This window comes from Mauremys mutica, chromosome 7 (assembly GCF_020497125.1).
Source record: "Mauremys mutica isolate MM-2020 ecotype Southern chromosome 7, ASM2049712v1, whole genome shotgun sequence".
NCBI lineage: Eukaryota > Metazoa > Chordata > Testudines > Geoemydidae > Mauremys > Mauremys mutica.
Genome location: NC_059078.1, coordinates 38,742,686 through 38,759,738, shown reverse-complemented (window position 1 = coordinate 38,759,738; position 17,053 = coordinate 38,742,686). Strand labels below are relative to the sequence as shown.

Sequence of the window (17,053 nt, the reverse complement as noted above, 5' to 3'; positions counted from 1 at the left end):
CTCAAATATTTGGGTGGCCCCTGATTCTTCTGGGTGATGATCACAAATTCCTAAAGTTTTATACTGAATATGTATTATTTATTATTCATCATTTTGTTATTTTCCTGGTAACAATTTGTCAAGCAATCAGCAAGCAGAAACAGTACCAAGTTACCAGCCACACACCATACATAATGAATAGCAAACAGACAAAGGAATAGCTCAGAAACAACCAATGAAAATTATTCATTCAGACTATTATAGGAATATAAGTACAAGTGCCAAAATGTGTGTGCAACTAAAAAGATTGGTTTGCAAATGATTTACTGATCCAAACAACCTCGACTCCACTGAGCTGTTAGTTTCATTAATACTATTCAACCATCTCTAGAGTGGATGGTCCATAAATGAAATGTATTCTTCCTCTTAAGTTGGATTAAGGGTTTTATAAGGTATTTTGAAAGCATATTTGAGCTACTGAGTGAAATGTCGCTTGTTTTCTCATTACAGATTTGGGACATGAGTGATGATGAAACAGTCTGAAAGCCAAATGAATGAAGTGGAAGATGACCTGCTTTAGGCTTCAGTGTTGTCTTTTATCCATCATTTGACAAGTTAATGATTGCTTACACATTTTGACTTACAAATATAAACAAATATAATCTACATCTGTGCTATGAATGGGACATTATCTTGAACTAAAATAATAGTTCTACTGTGGATGTAATTCTCCCCTGCTTTTCATTTTTATCCTATGCATGAGATAACACTCTTGTTAGAGCAATGTGTTTGTTTAAATCCCCTTTCTATTTTTTTTTGTTTCTAAACATAGCTTACATATAAAATATGCCACTTTAAATAGCCTTTGGTGTTTTCATTTGTCCCAGTTTTCATTTTACTTGTCAATAGATATGCCTAAATATCATTGTATTTTTCATGTTTCAATGATTTGTCACATTTTATAAGTATTTAATATTCAGGCTATAAGAAAATTCCCCTATAGATGGGAATTAAATTATTTAAGGGAGTGGGGAAAAGATAACCAAACATCCACCTGCACAGTTTTACTGTGTTAGATCATGTTGTAACATGCCCCCCTCCTTATTATAATGCAGTTGGTCTTGCCTGTGCAGATGGGAACAGACAAAGCTTCAGAATCTTATTAGAGTCCGATAAAAGACTTGAGCTGTAGCATGGTTCCACACTGTGGATAAAGCATCATTTGACATTGCCTACCTAGTGAAGACCAAACCGTGTTTATATCCTGATTGGGGCAGGGCCGCCCAGAGGGGGGGGCAAGTGGGGCAATTTACCCCGGGCCCAGCAGGGGCCCCCATGAGAGTTTTTCGGGGCCCTTGGAGCGGGGTCCTTCACTCACTCCGGGGGCCCCGGAAAACTCTCGTGGGACCCGGGCCCCCAGAGCTTCTTCGCTCCCGGTCTTCGCTGGCGGGGGGGTCCTTCCTCTCCGGGATAGAAGGACCCCCCCGCCGCCGAATTACAGCCGAAGCGGGACCCGCCACCGGAGTGCAGCCGGGCCTTCGGCGGTAATTCGGCGGCGGGGGGGGTGTCCTTCCGTTCCGGGACCCACCGCCGAAGTGCCCCAAAGACCCGCGGTGGGGGCTGCACTTCGGCGGCGGGTCCCGCTTCGGCGGTAATTCGGCGGAGGGGGGGTCCCCGCTGTGGGTCTTTGGGGCACTTTGGCGGCGGGTCCCGGAACGGAAGGACCCCCCGCCGCCGACTTACCGCCAAAGCGGGGCCCCCCGCCGCCGAAGACCCCGGGCCCCCGGAATCCTCTGGGCGGCTCTGGATTGGGGGCTATGATGCTTACAGCAAGATCCATTACACAGTAAAATTGCTTTGAAGGTAGGTCCTTAGCTAGATAAAAGTGTATAGTGTAATTGAGATATATATCTAAGGCAGTGGTTCTCCAGCTTTGTCATTCTTAAATCCCACCACCTAGCATGTTCATGGACATCAAAACAGTCCTAACCCTAATCTCCCATTGGAGGCATTTGAAATGTTTCATTCTTGCTGGTGCACAAAACCATAGTTTGAGAACCACAGAGAAAAAGGATAATTTATGAAACTCAAAATTTAAAAAAATCAAGTGTATTACTACCCTAAATGTAAAGAGATATATATCTATTGTTTTGCATCTTGAAATAGCTAAAAACAAAAAAAAATGTTTTAAGCCTCTTTTACAGCTTAAATCTGGTTATTTGCATTGCTTCATTCATGAGGAAAAATGGAAACTGCATTATTGTTTGTTGTCTTCCAACCATTCTTTCCTGTGCATATAAAACCTTTCCTTTGCATATTCTGTTCTTAGCCTTAAGAAAACGTACAGCAATCCATCCAATTAGTCAATCAGTCAAATTATCTTGTGTTCTTCCTTTACCTTTAATTAAGTTCCAAGTCCCTGAATGTAGAAGTCAGATCAACTTGTTCATTTGCCTGCTTAGCTGACATATCATTTCGGGGGAAGTTCTATAAGGGTCAGTTTACCCAGAGCAGAGGATGCCTACAGCTCCTAAATTATAAACTTAAGTGACATTTTAATGAAACACAGCACCCTCTTCATGGGATGTTTAAAATGTTATCTCTTCTTACATTTTTTTCAAATAACCATAAATGAATGTCTCAGCTAAGTAATGCCAGTGTAATGTAAAATATATCCTACTAATCTAGCTATAAAGTAAGTTATTGAGTCATACTTATACATACACACACACACCTGATATCTTGACTGATAATGAACGCTGGGAAATTGCAGTTTCCATTTGTGTGCATGGGAAAGTATGATCTTTTGATGATCGTGAACTAACAAAATACATATTCTAAGGTTATTTATAAGTCCCTGATTCTCATGCATTCGAAGGAGATGTAATTTTTGTAGTCCAGCTGTCATCAGACTGCAGTTTGGGCTAGAAAGTATCAGTATGATGGCAGCTTGCATAGAGAGACCAGCATCTATATCACTCATAGATACAGAGATTGTGAAAAGGAAAAATCTAATTTGAAATTGAGCAGACTTGATTATCTGAAACTCCAAAAAGGGTCATGTCCCCCCAGGTTTTAGTAATAAAATTGAAAATTCCCTTAATTATCTGAAACTATGATTGTCCAGATAAAGTTGCACTGTATTTTTAGGTAGTAAGTATCCCTTTAACTATTGAAATATATGAGATCTAAAACTCAGGGTTAATATGACGTTTCCTTACCTCTGTAATTTCAGTAACATACAACTGTGTCAGACTGTGCTTCTTCCTGTACATACGCTTCCCAGATGTGTCTGATGTTCCAAAACACTCCAGTTTGACTTGGAAAAACTTCCGTTGTCTAACTTTACTGTTTTCTTTCTCCCTGAAAACCAAAATTGTTCCTATTTTGCTTCTAAAATGTTTTAAGCATTTACTGAGGAGGGAAATAGTGAAAACATATATTCACATGAATGAAAACATATATTAAAATAGTATAAGCCACTAAGTACTGTTATTTACTGACTTCTACACACTAGCAGCACGGTTTTGGCATAGCTCTCCCATCTGCTGTTATTGCTGCTAAATGGAAGACGTTGAAATTTGAACTTCATGCAGGGAGTGGGGGAGTTAATTTTATTTTTGCTGGAATGAGCTCATAGGCAATGAAAGGGCAAAACTCATCCCTTCGTTCTACAGGCCAACAGCTGCCACTACCCTTAGGACATTTACCCAATCTGGCTGGGTTGGTAGAATGTGTAGCTTCCTCTGAGGTTGCTGTTATTACCTCTTCACAAAACATCCAATGTAAATATAGTGAGATCATAAGGTAGTGCAGGCAGCACCCTAGAGAGCAACTGTGCCATCTGCACAACACATCTGAAGCCAAATTAATTCTGCTGTAACTCCACTGACTTCTGTAGAGATTCATCAGGTATGAATTTAGTCCTCAGAGAATTGACATCTCTGAAAATTGTAGATCTCACTTTCAAACGTTATCAACTAAAGATAATTTTTTGTTGGTACCACCCTGTCAATGATGTATTTGCTGGGTACAGTCAAAATGCTAACCTGTCTTAATAACACATTCATGAAAAGGAGAAACCTGATATTTTCTGTTTCAGAGTACATTTTGGACACAACCTATTTTAGGTAATGGCTAAAGTTACACCCATCAAGTTAATTCTGAGTGCTGTAATCCCAGTTTCATGGTTTGCTGCTGTTCGTGCACTTGCCATATGTGTTTGTAATCTGTGTTTTAGGAGTGAAATTTACTTACTGGGGCAGATCTTCAGCAGGTATAAACTGTCATAGTTCCTCTGAAGTTACTGGAGATGTGACCACTTGCACCAGCTCAGAATCTGCTGCATGGGGCTAGCTCAGGGCCCCTCACATGGCCATAATAAACAAGGACACAGCTACAACGTGGGGACAAATAAAATAACCTCTTTGCACTGTGGAAAGACTGTCCGTGCCAGCTTCCCATAGGCTGGCCTGAAAAAAAAACAATGGGATGGGCCCATAGGGTCTATGTTCACAAATCCAGTGGCCCCAAGATCTAGGGTGAAATCCTGGCTTCACTGAAATCAATGACAAAACTCTCATTAACAGAATTTTCACACCGAGTGCATCTGGTGCAGAGGGGTTCTGGCTGCTACCCCAGCCCATGGGCTTACGTGAGCTTAGGAAGGTAGGTTTCAACGCTCTCTGCATCCTGCCTGCATAGAGCCTGGTTACCCATAGCTCTAGGCAGGAGGGAAGGATTTGACCCTGAGTGAACTCCAGTGCTATAAACTGACATATCCTTTTTGCTGGTTTTGAACTCTTGTTCCTCTTCTTTCACGCTGCACTTTCTGAATAAAGCTTCTGCATGTAAAGATTGACTATATTCACCTTTCATGTGTGATGCAAGTACCGTTAATAGAATAGAGCAATATGTTATAGATTTCTTCCCCATCCATCCTACCTGCCTGTTAACTTTTAAATAACTATTATTGGTGTGGGGGTTTGGACATAATGAAAATTTAACATACATAGTAGAATCCTCTTGTAGTGACATTTTTTCCCCTCTCAGAATAACTTCACTGTAGGTTTAGCTAGAATTGCAGTTTGCACATTGCAATACATTGAACCAGTGGATCATAGGGCTACTTCATTTTGAAGAGTTTCCCTATTTCCAACTTCCCTGTGAGCTCCATTGCACTTCCTCCTGCTCCATCCACCACACAGCAAAGCATGTGAGAGTGCTAAGGAATCAAATCCATAGAATGTACAATTAGCTTTAATTTCCCAAGGCAGAAAAGGATCTTCAATTATGATTCTGCTCTGAAAAGGGACTAAAAGTGGCACCTTCTTCAACTGATCTGCCCTTTCTGTGTCTATAGCATTATGTCAGCACTAGTGACAAAGATGAATTTTTACTCTGGCTAACGCTGCAGCTCCAACACCACTTCAAAAATATGAATTGAATTCAGTTGTTAACCAAGTTCCAATTTCAGAGGCAGATTCTTCCCATAAGGAAACTTGTGCAACTCTTTTGAAGTCCATCGAGATGCACAGGTGTCACTGAGGGCAGAATCTGTATACAATAGAATTGCTCAGATATGACCAAAGGCAGATTTTGAAATGATAGGGTTGCTCAGTTGTAACTGAGTTCAGAATTTGGTTATAGAACCTCTATTAATGGCAATAATATGTGAAAAGATCTGTGAGATCCCAGGAGACAGTTCCAGAGTTGGTGAGCTCGTAAAAAACCTGACCACATTTGCAATGGAATTACTGAGATCCATAAAGATTGATCAGTGGTCCAACAGATTCCTTTTTACATAGTCATTTTTCAGAGTATAGCCACGTTTTAAGTGTTCAAACCTAATTTAGTCTCCTCTCAGTTATTAGGGGGGCAGAAGGGATAGGTCACATTCTTTCAAAAATAAATGTGTTCCAAATAAATATACAATTGACCTTTCTTCTCATTCTGCCAATATAAAAGAGATGTTTCTATTCTATATATAGAAAAAGAAACACATTTCTCTATCATGGGTGCAAGTAGCCGTTCACTTACCTTCCATTGATTCAGAGGTTGCTACACTGTATCTTCATGCGTTAGGACACATCAGAAGGTAAAGAGGGAATAAACAATGTGATGTGTATTTTTCTTAATGCATTATCTATGTTTTAAAACCTAACATTTTTTTAAAATGGTAATGCAATAGTTTGCTTAGAGACAAATGAGGAGCCGTAGTCCAAGGAAAGCAATTAAAAAAATGTGAAGGATGATAAACATTAGAAGGCTAGCTAAGAAACACAGTCTGCAAGACTTCCCTAATACATTATCATTTCTGTCCAAATCTTTTGACATGGATGGGATCCTCAGCTATTTTCTTTTTCAACATTTTCCAACTTCATTGTTGTCCTTGGGGATAATGAAATTTCCTGTCTAGGAGACTTCTTCTTCGAGTGATTGCTCCTATGCATTCCATGTAGGTGTGCGCACCGTGCGTGCACGGCTCTCCGGAACTTTTTTACCCCAGCAACTCCGGCGGGCTGGCTGGGCGCCCCCTGGAGTGGCGCCGCTATGGCGTCTGTCATATACCCCAGCCGGCCCGTCCGCTCCTCAGTTCCTTCTTCCCGCCTGTGACGGCAGTTGGAACTGTGGAGTGCTCCCTTAGTCCTCCACACCCCTAGCAGTTTTTCTCCATTTTTGTGTATATAGTTAGTGAGTTTAGTCATAGTTTAGATAGTTAGTAGTGTTTAAGGAATTAGGGAGGTTTGCCCCTCCTTTTTCCTCACCCGGTGTGGGCTCATGACCCAGACACCGGGATTCAAGCCATGCTCGGCTTGTCAGCGGCTGATGCCCGTTGGGGACGCTCACGATTCCTACCTTCGCTGTCTGGGGGAATCTCATCGCACAGATAAGTGCCCCATTTGTGCGGCTTTTAAGCCGCGGACTCGGAAGGAGCGGGACTCTAGGCTAAAGCAGCTCCTAATGGAGTCGGCGCTGCGCCCACCGGCACCGATCCCAGCGGCGCCGAAATCGTCCTCGGTCCGCAGCGCACCGGCGGCACCGAGCCGACACAGCTCGGAAGCGTCCCGTCCGTCGAAACCGGCACCAGCGTCCCGGCACTGCTCCCCATCTCCGGCGCGCAAGAAGAAAGCGCCAACGACGGCTAAGATCTCAACCTCGGGACCGATCACCCAGCCACTGCCAACACCTGCGGCACCGGCTGTGGTAGTGCACTCGCAGTGCACGGGTCAGGCAGCTCCGGCACCTGAAGAGCCGTTGAGCCCGGCGCCCCCCTGCTCCCCGGCACCGCCCGAGGTCGAGCGTGGACTCCCAACTACGCCCGAGACATACTCGCAGGCGAGGGAGCTTATCTCTTTGACAGAGGCGCCGAGCCTCCGGCCCCCGGCACTGCCGGTGCGGGCTGTACCCTCCGTGGGGAAGCCGGCCATGATGAGGCGCCCAGGCGCCGATGATCAGCATGCAAAGGACTTCAGCTCTCGGTCCTGTTCTCGCAGCCGGTCACCGTCCCGCCGACCCAGATCCTGACGCCGATCAACGCCTCGGGACCGTTCACCGTCTCGGCACCGGTCTCACTCACGGTACCGCTTGGTGTCGCGGTACCGATCCCGAAGCCCCAGTCGCCGGTACCGGCGGAGGTCCGCCTCTCGGGGCCGCTCCCGGCACCGTGGCGACCGCAGCCTCTCCCGGCACCGTGACCGCAGCCACTCCAGGCGCCACGACCGCAGCGCTTCCCGGCACCGAAGCCACAGCCAGTCGCCGCCCCGGCACCGATGCGACCGATGGTCCCGGTCGTGCTCCCGGTACCACGACGACAGGCATCGACCCACGGCGCCGCCAGCAGACAAGCGTCGGCCGTCGACAGGGCACTCTTTAAGCGCCTCTGCCCCCCAGTGGTCACGCCAGCCCTCCGTCGCTTCTCAGGTCTGCAGCGGAGCGGGTCTCAGGACGGACACCCCGGGACAAACCTATGGTCCACAACAGTGGGGATTCTGGGTTCCGTGGGCGCAGCACGAGACACAGGGCCCGCCCTTGCCCTCGCGGCCACCGGGCTCTGAGCGTCGTGTGCCAGAAGCGACTATCAGTAGGCCCCCGCCATCGCCAACGCCTGGGGCTTCTCTACCGCTCGCTGCAGTACAGCCGGACTCTAACGCGCCTGCTCCACCACTGGACGAGCCGCCACCGGAACCGACGGTCCCAGGTCTCTCTTCATCCTCGTCGCCTGACGAGGCTGTCGCAGGGTCGTCGACGGCAGACCCCCCGCCGATCGACTTGAGAGCGCATCAGGACCTGCTCCGTCGGGTCGCGCAGGCCATAGACCTCCCAGTGGCAGAGGTCGTGGAAAATGATGACCCGGTCACCAATGTCATCGGGTCCGAGGCCCCCGTGCGAGTGGCCCTCCCGTTCATTCGCACGATCCAGCGTAACGCCACTACCATCTGGCAAACGCCGGCGTCCATCCCGCCCACTGCCCGAGGCATAGAGCGCAAGTACTCGGTTCCCCCCACGGGGTACGAGTACTTGTATACTCATCCGGCTCCGGACTCCCTAGTCGTCCAGTCAGTGAACGACCGAGAGCGCCACGGTCAACCGGCGGCAGCTCCCAAGTCCAAGGAGGCAAAGCGCATGGACCTCTTGGGCCGCAAGGTCTATTCGGTGGGTGGCCTGCAGCTCCGCATTGCCAATCAGTCGGCATTGCTTGCTAGGTACACTTACGAGATGCTGCTCTCGCTCTCTAAATTTACTGAACTCGTCCCAGCGGCCTCCCGCCAGGAGTTCAGCACCCTCCTCGAGGACGGTAAGAAGTCCGCGCGCTCCTCCATCCAGGCTGCGCTGGACTCGGCGGACTCTGGAGCCCGCACTCTCGCCTCCGGGGTGACTATGCGGCGCATTTCTTGGCTGCAGTCCTCCACCTTGGCCCCGGAAGTGCAGTACACCCTCCAGGATCTGCCATTTGAGACACTTGGGCTGTTTTCCGAAAAGACTGACTCCCGGATACAGACCCTCAAGGATGGTCGCGTTGCTATCCGAACCCTGGGAATGCACACGCCGGCGACCCAGAGGCAGTCGTGCCGCAGACAGCCGTCCCGTTTACTCAGGCCAGGTCCCGGCCCTATAATAGCCGCCGGAACAACCTGACTCGCCGCCGACCATCAGGCAGCAGGCGCAACCAGTCCCAGGCGTCCTCTAAGGCCCCTCAAGGGCCTAAGCAGGCGTTTTGATGGGACGCCCGAGGACGGCTCATCAGTCTCTCCAATGGATCCTTCCCCGTTGTTTTCCGACCGCCTCTCCCATTTCCTCCCGGCATGGTCCCGCATAACGTCGGACAGCTGGGTCCTGCGTACGGTCCAATCCGGGTACCGCCTTCAGTTTGTCTCGCCCCCTCCCTCCCATCCACCCTCCCTGTCCCTCTTCAGGGACCCCTCTCACGAGCAGTTCCTCCTACAAGAGGTCAAGACTCTGCTGAGTTTGGGTGCCATAGAGGAGGTACCGCCCGACCGGCGGGGCAGGGGGTTTTATTCCCGATATTTCCTCATCCCCAAGGCAAAAGGAGGTCTTCGTCCAATCCTAGACCTCCGGAAGCTCAACCGGTACCTGCTAAAACTCAAGTTCCGCATGGTAACCCTGGGGATCATCATTCCCTCCTTGGATCCAGGAGACTGGTTTGCCGCCCTCGACATGAAGGACACATATTTCCATGTCGCGATCTATCCTCCCCATCGTCGGTATCTCCGCTTCATGGTCAACGACAGACACTACCAGTTTGCGGTGCCTCTCTTCGGCCTCTCCACCGCCCCGAGGGTCTTCACCAAATGTATGGCAGTTGTTGCCGCAGCCCTCCGTCGTCGTCGGGTGCACGTATATCCGTACCTCGACGACTGGTTGATTCGCGGCCCATCACGTCAGCTGGTAGCAGACCAAGTGACCGATATCTTGGCCCTTTTTCGAGAACTGGGCCTTCTCGTGAACTTCGAGAAGTCCATTTTAACTCCAGCTCAAAGGCTGGAGTTCATCGGAGCAGTCCTGGATTCTCAATTGGCCAGGGCCTGCCTACCGCACACTCGACACCAGGCGCTGGTGGCCTGCATCCAGGATCTCCAATCCTTTCCCACGACGACGGCGCGGTCCTGCCTTCGGCTCCTGGGCCACATGGCGTCTTGCACTTTCGTGACCGCTTACGCCAGGTTACACCTTCGCCCGTTCCAGACTTGGCTGGCCTCCGTGTACCGCCCGCATCGCGACCCCATGGACTTGATCGTCACTGTCCCGAGGCCTACCCTCGATACACTCAGTTGGTGGCTAGCCCCTCAGGTCGTCTGTGCAGGAGTACCATTTCGCCCGCCGTGCCCCTCCGTCACCTTGACCACGGATGCCTCGGACATGGGATGGGGGGCACACCTTGGCGACCTTCACACCCAAGGCCTCTGGTCGCCTCCGGAGCTCTCCCTGCACATCAACGTCCGGGAGCTCCGGGCGATACGGTTAGTGTGCCAAGCTTTTCAAGCCCATCTCCGCGGGCGCTGTGTCACAGTACTGACGGACAATACGACGGCGATGTTCTACGTCAACAAGCAGGGCGGCGCCCGCTCTTCCCTGCTTTGCACGGAAGCGTTTCGCCTGTGGGACTTTTGTGTAGCCCACTCAATTCATCTGGCAGCGTCGTTTCTTCCGGGCATACAGAACACGCTAGCCGACCGCCTCAGCAGGTCCTTCCTTACCCACGAGTGGTCCCTTCGCCCAGACATGGTGCATACGATCTTCCGGAGGTGGGGATTTCCCCAACTAGACCTATTTGCCTCCGAGGACAACAGGAAGTGCAACCAGTTCTGCTCCTACCAGGGACGCTCCCGCGGCTCCCTGTCGGACGCGTTCCTCTGCTCCTGGAAGGATCACCTCCTCTACGCCTTCCCTCCGTTCCCACTCGTTCATCAGGTGCTACTCAAGCTTCGGAGGGACAGGGCCCGCCTCATCCTGATCGCTCCGGCCTGGCCGAGACAGCATTGGTACACCCTGCTGCTCGAGCTCTCCGTCCGAGAACCCATTCTTCTTCCATTGTGGCCGGATCTTATCACGCAGGACTTCGGCCGGCTTCGCCACCCGGACCTCCGCTCCCTACATCTTACAGCCTGGTACCTGACTGGTTGACTCACGCGGAGCGTGACTGTTCGCAGGCGGTGCAGCGAGTCCTAACTGAAAGCAGGAAGCCTTCAACGCGCTCCACCTACCTTGCGAAATGGAAGCGTTTCGCTATCTGGTGCGACCAGAAAGGCCTTAATCCCTTTCTCGTCCCTATTCCGATTATCCTGGACTACCTCTGGTCCCTTAAGGAGCAGGGCCTCGCAGTCTCCTCCCTGAGAGTGCACCTGGCAGCCGTATCTGCGTTTCGTCCACCGGTTGAAGGCCGCTCCATCTTCTCCACCCAGATGGTCTCTCGCTTCCTTAAGGGCCTGGACCGTTTGTACCCGCCAATACGGCACCCTACACCGGTCTGGGATTTGAACCTTGTTCTGGCCAGGCTTATGGGTCCACCGTTTGAGCCTATGGCGACCTGCTCCCTACTCTACCTATCGTGGAAGACGGCCTTCCTCGTCGCTATAACTTCTGCGAGATGAGTATCCGAGCTCAGTGCCTTAACCGTTGGCCCCCCATATACCGTCTTCCACGCAGACAAGGTACAGCTTCGACCGCACCCGGCCTTCCTCCCGAAGGTCGTTTCGGCCTTCCATATTAACCAGGACATCTTCCTCCCGGTCTTCTACCCAAAGCCGCACGCCTCACCTCGGGAGCAGCAGCTTCACACCCTGGACGTCCGCAGGGCCCTCGCCTTTTATATAGAGCGCACGAAGCCCTTTCGGCGTTCCACCCAGCTCTTCATCGCGATTGCGGAGCATATGAGGGGCGAGCCGGTCTCCTCGCAAAGGATTTCCTCCTGGGTGACGGCATGTATTCGAACATGCTACGAGCTTGCTCGTGTACCATCTAGTCGCCTGACGGCCCACTCTACAAGAGCGCAAGCCTCGTCTGCCGCCTTCCTGGCCCATGTTCCCATCCAGGACATCTGTAGAGCGGCCACCTGGTCCTCTGTCCACACCTTCGCTTCCCACTACGCGTTGGTGCAGCAATCAAGAGACGATGCAGCCTTCGGCTCCACAGTTTTACACTCTGCCACGTCTCACTCCGACCCAACCGCCTAGGTAAGGCTTGGGAATCACCTACATGGAATGCATAGGAGCAATCACTCGAAGAAGAAAAGATGGTTACTCACCGTAGTAACTGTTGTTCTTCGAGATGTGTTGCTCCTATCCATTCCAGACCCGCCCTCCTTCCCCACTGTCGGAGTAGCCGGCAAGAAGGAACTGAGGAGCAGACGGGCCGGCTGGGGTATATGACAGACGCCATAGCGGCGCCACTCCAGGGGGCGCCCAGCCAGCCCGCCGGAGTTGCTGGGGTAAAAAAGTTCCGGAGAGCCGTGCACGCGCGGCACGCACACCTACATGGAATGGATAGGAGCAACACATCTCGAAGAACACCAGTTACTACGGTGAGTAACCGTCTTTTCTTACACCTTCTGAAGCGTCTGGTGCTGGCCATTGTTGGAGACAGGATTCTGGACTTAGATGGACCTTTGGTCTGATCCAGTCAGGCAATTCCTATCTTCCTAATCAAAAGAGACCAAATCTAGGTGTCCCATTCTGATACCATGTCTCTATATTTTTTCTGCAGCTGACCAGAATCTCTATGGAGGCCTAGCAGGGTTTAAAAATGCCATGGTTCTACATGCATGTGTGATGCATCTTTCCAAATCAGTGTAAGGTTTCTCTGCATTACTTCAGGAATTCAGCATGATCATTAAAAAGAAGTGCTTGTTTATTTTCTCATTTGTGCAGCATGTTCAACTATTGAAATGAAAAATATCAAATTCCGTGGAGGATCCACCTTCATCCAATATCCTTAGTATTGCCAACCTTTGGCCCCTTGCCATGGACAATGGCTAATCTTCCAGATCTTTTTGGACTCATTTTAAGCATTGAGTCACTAAGACATTGGCCCAGATAGCTCTTGTGGAGCTCTCTACTTTGTGGTAACGCTAACTGCTTGACTAAGATAGGCATTTTAATTTATTTTAAATAAAATATTAAAAATAAAGATCTCTAACTAAAATATTTTGAGTAATCTAGCAGACATGCCCATAACACATGCATAATGCTGTATTGCTAAGCAAATGTATGATCTTGATTTGTATCCTTTCTCTTCCCGTCACACTCCCTTATTCTACCTTCCCCTTTTCCTCTTCTTTAGTTGTGCCATGTCTCTGTTTAGTCTCTTGTCTTGCAAAAACTTAAGCAAGTGATTAACTGTAACTTACCTTTGCAGGATCAGGGACTTAAATTATGAGCTCTCTGGGGAGGGGGCCGTGTCTTTTGATTTGTTTATGAAGCACCTTGCCCACTTTTAGGCTCTACATAAAGAATAATAGGAAGAGTGAAATCCAATCTCGTTTTCACGGTCCAGGTCAGTAATGTTTCCTTCCCCCTCTTCCACACCCCCTTCTCTTGCACTTAGTATTGTGTGAACTGTCTTATTTAACTTTGATTCATGCACCCCTGCCAAGAGTAGACAGTGCTGCAGGAAGCTAATCGGTGCTTCTGAGGGTGCAGGATGGCTTCTCATTGCTCTAGTTTCCAAATCAAACCAGTATGGGCTGGATGTGGGTGTGGAGGAGCACATCAGGAACTGCTCCCAGCTAATGGAAACATGCCTAACTTAAGAACTGAGTGGTTCCAAAACCAGTTCAACCTTGGTGGAAATTAACCTTTGGATTATGTTTTGACAGCTTGCACATTGTGCCCAGTTACAACTTCACTTTTTTCCTCAGTGATTACTGGGTTGAAGCACTGTCCATTCATTGGGGTAAAATATGAATGAACATGGGGTGGGGGGGAAATAATAACCTACATTTATATTTTAGCCAGGACTCCCTCCCAAATTAGTGCAAATAAAGAGTAAAGGGATTCTCTTAAATAGATTTGTTTGGTTTGCATGGCTTTTAAATTATTTTTTTTTACATATTTTTAACTCTCTGAAGTCTCCCTCTTATACAGTAGTTCTCTAGGAGTTGCCACTTCCTCAGGAATCTATGACTCAGAGAGTGTATAAATAAAATGACATCACTGCCAAGCTTTGTTTGGATTGCCCGTTTCCTAAATGGACGCTCTGTTGTTCTAACTTTAATGCTTGCATCAGTTGTTGTTGGTTTTTTAAATAGTAAAAGCATCCTTGCCAACACTGACTAATACATGTTCAGTGCAATTATCTTTTTGAATCCTTTAAATCACCTATTTTGAAGTTCATTTAAAACAGTAGATACCATACGTTAATTCAAGATATTGTTCATGACTAAAATAATTGTAATGCACAAGATATTGTTGTTACACAGTATTCCTAATATACTGCCAATGTGCAATGGGGGAAACAGCTGAGTGTGAGAGCATAATTTTTTTCCATTATTATTTTAACAAACAATGAAAAGAAAAACAATTGTTTCTTCTGAAACAACTTATTTTTACCATGGAAAACAGGCAATAGCTCTCTCTGTGGATAAGTGTCATCCAGTAGGTAGAGGCTTCACTTTTTATGCTTTAGCTTTCCACTCAAATATTTGTAAATATTTCTACACCCCCTGCTCCCAATGAGCATGCAGCCTCAAACCACTGAAGGGTAAGAGTTAGATCCCAATTGTATCTTTCCTGAAACCAACACTTTTCGGTTAGAACTGCCTTTTAATACACCATTGAAATAGATAGACCCAAAATACATCCTACTTCTTTGCTGGGAGTCACAGGTGCATCCAGGAAATGAGCTGTTCTCCCGTGGGATGCCTGTCTGCTGCATTCTTCTGAGCTTAAGGCCAAATCTGCACTTCTTAGCCAAAATGCCCTGTGACACTACTGCAAAATGGGGCCATCAGATTATCAAAGGCAATTTGCTCATTGTGAAGAGTTAGATTGCTTGTCCAGGTCATTTTGTTCACTGCTTTCAGGAAAGAGCATGTTGCACTGGAGTAACATGCCCTGATTTTTGTTGTAGAGTAATGAAGCAGAGTTTTTTTGCTTAAACAGCAGCAAAAAAATGCAATTCCAGGAATAGATGGACTTTAGTAAGACAGAGCCTATAGCTATATCCTCTGACTGTCCTCTGATCATGTCAGTTCTCACCAACTAGGAAAGGCTAGCCTGGTTAGAGCTTAATAGGTGACCTCCAAAGTAAGCCCAGGTGCTCCTAGGTGGTGGTCTTTCTTCTGAGTGAATCAGTACTTTACCAAACCCTGGCACAGTGTTAGGAAGAACTGTGCTGTCACAGCAGTCATCTTTCAGATGAGAAACAAAACCTAGGACCTAAAAAGATCTCCTAACACCTTCTGTAATGGAAAGGGGCAGGGCCAGCTCTAGGTTTTTTGCTGCCCCAAGCAAAAAAAAATTTGGCTGCCCCCACTCCAGCCCTGGGCTCCCCCCCTGCACTGCCCTGCTGCCCCAGCCCTGGGCTCTCCCCCCCGCACCTGCACCCCCTGCTGCCCCAGCTCTGGGCCTCCCCAACCCGCACCCCCCTGCCATCCCAGCCCTGGGCTCTCCCCCCCACCTGTACCCCCTGCCGCCCCAGCTCTGGGCTCCCCACACACACACCCTGTGCCACCCCAGCTCTGGGCTCTCCCCCCTCACCTGCACCCCCTGCCACTCCAGCTCTGGGCCTCCCCCCACCCACACCCCCCTGCTGCCCCAGCCCTGGGCTTTCCCTCCCAACCCACACCCCCTGCTGTCCCAGCCCTGGGCTCTCCCCCCCACTCGCACCCACTGCCACCCCAGCCCTGGGCACCCCCCCCCCACACCTTATGCTGCCCCAGCTCTGGGCTCCTCTTTTCCCCCCTCACCAGTCCCCCCCCCCCACACACACACCCTGCCGCCCCAGCCCTGGGCTCTGCTCCCTCCACCCACACCCCCTGCTACCCCAGCCCTGGGCTCTCCCCCCCCACCTGCACCCTCCTTCTGCCCCAGCCCTGGGTCACTGGTAACTTGCTCCCAGGGTGGGAATTTTGGATATGCACAGAACACAGACAGGATTGGTTCCCATATGGTTACAGAACTGCAGTAAAGTGGAACAATTTTCAGCTTGTGTGATTGGAGGATATCTGGATGCATATTATAAGACTGTCCTCCATAAATGAGGAAAAGTTGAGGTGCCTTTATTATTCTTTTGTTCCACTCTTTGTTTCTATGGGGAATTTGCCAATGCAATATCACTGTCTTCCTTTTAAACAACTAAAAAAAAAAAAAGGCAATGGCTGTTGAAAATAGCAATTCCAGTCCTAAAAACCACTGGGAAGCATTTCTTGCTCAATTTTATCCTACTTTTTCTACAGCAAATTACAGTGGATCAGTATATTTGATTTGGGAGAAATGAAGTAACAGCTGCCCAAATTGAGCTTGAGCACTCCTGAATTTTGAGCTGTTAAAATCTGGAAGGCAGGTGCTAGATTCCCTTTCTGAATATTAGCTAAATCTGGGAAGGAAAAGTCAATTTCTGCTTCCATGGCTCAGAAGTGGAAATCCTCCTACATGCCTGGTACTGTATCTAAGCTGCCCAGGTCCAGAGCCTCCCCTCCCTTACTTTTCATTTTAAATTCTAGTGGGATCCACGTACCTCCCTTGCTAGGCTTCAGATAGAGAGGGGCACTGTCCATTTAGTCCACCCAATTGTTTCTTTGGAGGCTGCAAGGTGAGGTCACACCAGTATCCCTAAGCCAGTCTGGGGATGTCTTCTGAAAGTGATATCTGGGCCAAAGCCTTCTACTCCTTGGGCACACTTGTTCCCCATTCACAGTGCCACCCCGCTCTAGCAGTGAGCTCTCCATTCACGGCAAGCTGTAGCATGAGGTTTCAGCTGTCATACTCCCTCCCCCTCCCTTTCCTGTTGATAGCGGCCAAGGGAATGCTGGGAAATGTAGTTCTTTCCCTGCTCCAGCGCTGGCTCTATAGGCAGGGAGCTAACCAAGGAACTACTGCTCCCAGGGCCCCCTGTT

General features: G+C 49.1%; 1 protein-coding gene across 1 annotated transcript in view; it reads left to right on the top strand.

Moving 5' to 3' along the window:
• ATG7 (autophagy related 7) overlaps window positions 1–838 on the top strand; it is a 279,860-nt gene extending 279,022 nt beyond the window's left edge. The window contains exon 19 of the mRNA XM_045025201.1: window positions 490–838. Within this exon, the coding sequence (XP_044881136.1) occupies window positions 490–522 (33 nt within the window). The 3' untranslated portion in view covers window positions 523–838. The remainder of the gene's footprint in view (window positions 1–489) is intronic.
• The last annotated feature ends 16,215 nt before the right edge of the window (window positions 839–17,053 follow it).